This window comes from Macadamia integrifolia, chromosome 13 (assembly GCF_013358625.1).
Source record: "Macadamia integrifolia cultivar HAES 741 chromosome 13, SCU_Mint_v3, whole genome shotgun sequence".
In the NCBI taxonomy this organism is placed as follows: Eukaryota; Viridiplantae; Streptophyta; class Magnoliopsida; order Proteales; family Proteaceae; genus Macadamia; species Macadamia integrifolia.
This window is the reverse complement of record NC_056569.1, coordinates 10,720,639-10,726,090: the sequence shown is the minus strand read 5'-3', so window position 1 is coordinate 10,726,090 and position 5,452 is coordinate 10,720,639. Positions and strand designations below refer to the sequence as shown.

The 5,452-nt window shown below is 37.0% G+C and overlaps 1 protein-coding gene across 1 annotated transcript; it reads right to left on the bottom strand.

Annotated features, from left to right (window-relative positions):
* Nucleotides 1-444: 444 nt before the first annotated feature.
* Nucleotides 445-4,921, bottom strand: LOC122058913 (putative disease resistance protein At1g50180). Its single transcript, XM_042621625.1, has 2 exons — nucleotides 1,984-4,921; nucleotides 445-660 (listed from the first exon to the last, which is right to left on the bottom strand). Exon 1 carries the CDS (start codon nucleotides 4,773-4,775, stop codon nucleotides 2,085-2,087), a length of 2,691 nt encoding a protein of 896 aa, XP_042477559.1. The 5' UTR covers nucleotides 4,776-4,921; the 3' UTR covers nucleotides 445-660; nucleotides 1,984-2,084.
* Between the last annotated feature and the right edge of the window lie 531 nt (nucleotides 4,922-5,452).

Genomic DNA, 5,452 nt, shown 5'->3' with positions numbered 1-5,452 from the left:
TCTCTAGCATTACTTCTCAATGTGGTTGACCATTTGGCAATAAGTTTTGGCAATGGCATCATGCTGCGATTTTATAGACAGCCCATTCACAATGGTTTATTTAATGCATGAGTTACACACCTAGTTGTTCCACAAGGAATGGTGATTTAGCAATTCCAACTACTGGATGTCTAGGGAGTGATCTAGTTTGGCTACGGGTCAAATTTCATACTTAAATTTAATCAAATATCTTCCCATGAATGTATATGCGCCTACTAACTAGTCTACACACTCTCTTAGTAGTCCTAGATTCTTTCATGCTTTTTTTTGCTACTTTGTTAACTATGTTTAGCCTGGGATGTTATGCATGAACTTTCTTTCTTGATGATTAACTCCTTTAATTTTAAAGGGATAGCATCCATGGTTTGAATAGTGATCAAAGACTGCCAATGGCATAAACAGAGGGAAAAGAAACTTGAGTCATGGTTCTGATTTATAGAACAGTACAGACTACATATAATAACAGATGCAGTAATATAAAAGTAAGAAACATCATTAATTATATGAATCCAAGAATTAAAGAGATCTCAGTTGTCTATTCTCAAGTACAAATCCATGCCATCATCGATTCAACATTCAATTTTCCCTCAACATATGAACAATTGCTGCCACCATCAAATCCTACAGAAGAAGAAAAAGGATATAAATCAAATAGAAGTATTAACATGGCAAAATAATGATGTTAGAAAAAAATGCTCCAATCAATGGAAGCTAAAGAAACCATACGAGAATTTATATTATCTTTATGTTGGTCAAGATGAGAAGGAACATGTCTAGAGCTCTAGCAATGATCATCTAACTCCAAAAGAATATTCAAGTGGCTTGGGTCAAAAAAAGAAAAAAAAAAAAGAGGGAACTAGTATTTGATTTCACAATTACAAAGGCAAAATACCGGGGAGAGAGAGAGAAGGTTTGAATAAGAAGAAGATATTCAATTAATTAACGTACCAAGGATCTAAACAAAGCGTCTCATTAACTGAACATTGGTACCCTATGAGCATAGGGGTTTATCACCTTGATATATAGAATACAGAATAAAGAGCAAGGAAGCTCTTGTGATTCTTTTTTCTTTTCCTTTTATTGTTAAAAAAATGATTTTCCAAGAGGTAAATCTGTTAATTCTTCATTCATTCTATTTGGACAATCTCAATAAATTAATGTTTAAAATGAGTGAGATTCCTATTTCATCAGGTATGTGATTGAAGATTGAAGTTTTTCTTATGATTTTTTTGGTAATAATATGATTGAAGTTTTGTCATTCATTTGATCTAGTGTCTTAGCTTATGCTCCTCATTTATCAGTGAAATAGAAAACTTTGGAATTTTACTTGTGGGGCGATTGTGGTTGTTGTATAAACTGTACCTATGTTAAAACACAAGAACTGTAGATTTTTTTCTTTTGTCTAAATCTAAACGTGTAAAATCTGTATTATCCATTTTTTTTTGGGGTATTCAAAAAGTTTGACTTAATTTTTTTATCATTCCGTTTGATTTTTAAATCGGTTTAAATGCATCGTACCTAATATTTTTTATTTTTGCCTATGACACAAGAAGAAGAAAAAAAAAAAAAACCACCATGAGATGAACAAGTGGCGTGAACTCAAAACCACCTCAATGGAACTCTTGATTTTTAATTATTTATTTATTTTTTAAATTAAAAAATAGAGCGCTTGATCTTGAAATGGGTAGTGAAGACCAGAATTTGATGAACAGGTAGAGTGATCTCATCATTACCCATTGTTTTTTTTATTGTGCAAATGATGATCATTTAACATAAAAAAAAAAATAAATGCAGAAATAGAGTCACGTACGATGCACATAAAAAATTGTACATTAATATTGATAATAGAGAGAGAGAGAGAGAGAGAGAAGCTACATATGAAAGCAAAATAGAGGTACGTACGCAATTGTTGATGATATTATAAAGCAAAATAGAGGTACGTACGCAATTGTTGATGATATTATATGATGGAACTTTAATTGCTTGTTTGTTGATGATGATGATGTAGCCAGATGAAGAGAAGACAACAAGTGCATAATGATGGATCATCGTATTATGATGGAGGGTATGTGTTGGATTTTGTGCCAATCATCCCCTACATCTTTTTGAAGCCTTTCGTTGAACCCATCTGGCATCTCTATTACCTCCAATTTCTTGAGGCCAGTGATGAATTTTATTTCTTCAGGAAGCTTTCTTAAACAGAAGCAACTATGGATTTGTAGTCCGACAAGACATGGCAGTGCTCCCTTCTCCACTTCCAATTCCTCCAAACCATCTATATAATGAAGTTGTAGGTATTGAAGTCTTCCAAACCCCTTTGTGGAGAAATAATATTTGATGATTCTGGGACCTAAATGTAACATGAGACATTCCAAGTTGGGTAACATTTCTAATGTTGGAAATGGATCTTCTTTCAAGTCTTCACCATTCAACCTTAGCTTTGTTAGATTAGGTGGGAATTCATCCGACTTTGGTAATTGCGCTATTTCCCCATACAGACACAGCTTCCATAGGCTACGGCAATGAAAAAGTGTTGTCCAGTCAAAATTTCCATGACTAGAAAGAGTCAATGATCGAAGATTTGTCAAATTTGTCAAACCATCCGACATCATATATCTCCTCCCAATAAGGATCATAGTCGAGAGATTCTTCAGTCCATCCACTCGCAAAGGTTTGTTATTGTGCGTACCAGAGTAGACATAACAATAACAGTAAGTCAATTGTTCCATCTTCCATAGCACGTTCGGTAATCTTTCAATGCCTCTGAGTATAAGGAATTGTAGGCTCCGTAAATTACCTATACTCACTGGAACCTCCATACTATCGTACTCACGGAACAACTTCAAATATCTCAAGTGAATCAACTCCCCTATGGCTCTTGGCAAGCTATCAATCTTGACATCCTCAAGCTCTAGGACCCTAAGAAAATTGAATCTCTTGCAAACAAACTTTAATGTCCCAATGGATTCATCTGGATTTGATGTCATCCATAAGGAGAAGGCACGAAGATGTGGACTTCTTCTACTTCTTGACGTGGGTTGTTGCATGGAAACATACCTGCAATAGCTGTCACAACTGAAGTGGATGGCATGTCTCCGCATTATTAGATAGTAATTAGAAATTGATGATGATTCCACCAAACAAGTGGAAGTGGAAGTGGAAGTGGAAGAATTATCAAATGTACACAGGAAATTCTCTTCTTTTGCCTTCAACAAGCATAAATCTCGCATTAAGTCATGCAACCGGCATTTTTTAACTTTTCCACCGAAGCTCCTTTCGCCCGCCACTTGAACCATTGACCTGTTAATCAACTCAACGAAGTATTCTTCTCCTATCTCCTCCTTTGTTAACGTTGTTCCTTGCACAAAACCTTCTGCGATCCATTTTTGGATTAAGTGTCTTTTATGGACTTCGGTATCCTCTGGGTAGATGCCGAGGTACAGAAAGCATGGCTTCAAGTAAGAAGGTAAATTATGGTAGCTTAGTGACAATATCCATGAAACACCACCACCACCTGCTGCTTCTTGTTCTTGCAACTTTTCAGCTTTGTTCAAATACCTGCCAATGTCTCTACCCACCATCTCCCATTCATGAATTGATTTCTTCGCTGCCAGCATGCCTCCAAGTACAACAATTGCCAGAGGCAGACCTCTACATTTTTTCATCATCTCCCTTCCCAACTTCTCCATTTTCTCTACATCTACATCTTGAGGGAATGAAGAATAAGAAGTAGTTGAAGCAACAATATTCTTGGAAGGGGAAATAAATGCTTTTTTACTGAATAATTCCCAACTCTGTTCCTCTGTCAAGCACACAGGTTCGTAAAGATAGCCCAACGAATCTACATGAAGAGCAACATCTTTGATCCTAGTGGTGACCATTATTTTGCTTCCCATCTTTCTTTTCGGAAATGCGGGTTTTAGAACATCCCAAGCCACTGTGCTCCATATATCGTCAAGGACCACCAGATAGCACTTGTCTTCCAATACCTTGTAAAGCTTCTCCTTCAATTCTCCATCATTCAAAGTCTCAAGTCTCGTTTCTTCATTTGGATTGGAAACTTTCCTTATGATTTCTTGCAAAATGGTTCTTCCTTGGAATTGTTGGGAAATAAAACTCCAAGCACGACAATCAAAATGACGCTTCACTTGATCATGATTGTAAATCTTTTTGGCAAGGGTAGTTTTACCCAATCCCCCCATCCCAGCAATGGAAACCAGACGGGGGCCTTCCTTATTGATCAACTCTGCAACCAATACCTTAATGTCGTTGTCTATGCCGATAACATCTTCATCGTCAAAATGTGGATAGGATTGTCTCAACTGTTGCCGCGTCTCCCTTGTAGAGCTCCTTCCTTCTCCGTGGCTTGTACTGTAAGTTGCTACACTACGAGTGATGTCCATTATCTTGGCTTCAAGACCTTTGATCTCCTTCCCAATTTTGTGAAGTCGTACATATTTCTTTGGATTGAAGAAGCTTTTATACTTAGCTTCCAGAATATAGGTGTCTATGGCATCTTCCACATCGTATGCAAGGTCTCTCATTTCTGAAACCCTATTACGACCAACTGCGCTTTCATCCTGTCTTGCATCTGCATCTATTAAGTAGGCTTGTATCCGAGTCATTTCATTTCGGATCTTCACAATCTGATCTGAAACCCCACCTAAGAGTTCTGCCTCTTGCATTAGCAGGCCACCAAGGTATTGTGCAACACAAGATACAACAGAGAGAGCCATATTCTTCTTCTTCTTCAATTCCTTTGGTCACCAAGGAGAACGAACAGTGGTGGTTAGATCATCATGGAAAGAAAGGACCATATTGTTCAACTTTCTTCCTACTTTTCTTCTTGCTTTTTGTAATGTTATTTTAAATCCCTTGTTCTTTCTTTTTTTCTTCTTGAATGATTGATGCCAGCTTCAGTTTTGTTTCATTTTATTCTTGTTTTTTGTGAGTGCTCTCAAGTGGTTCTTTGACTACTTTCTTTTTCTGCTTGCATTTCATAAAGTTCTTTAAAGTGATTGCCAAGTTGAACATTTTGTTCAAGTTTCTTGGGAGTTTCTTTCATTTTCTTCTTGCTTTTTGGAAGTGCCTTCAAGTTGTTCTCTAACTTTTTCTTCTCGCTTTTGGTGAAGTTCTTTAAAGTGAGAGGCATCTTTGTTTTTTCCCATCATGAGAAGAGACCATTTTTCTGTTTACAAGTTGAAAAAAGTGAGAATAATCATACAATCATTTTTCAAATCCCAGCCCAAGCCCTCCCGGTTCTGAACTCGGGATTGATATGTTTCAGCCCAGGTCTAAACCTGTGAGGCTCAACTCAGCTGGCCTGGTCATGATTGACCCTCATAACATTGGACCGGATCGGGTTGGCCTTGATTGACCTTGTCTAGTTCTGCTCTTTTGCCATTTTTGTATT

What these genes read in the sequence shown, in the direction of transcription:
- LOC122058913 (XM_042621625.1), bottom strand. Translation starts at nt 4,775, where the DNA reads ATGGCTCTCTCTGTTGTATCTTGTGTTGCACAATACCTTGGTGGCCTG.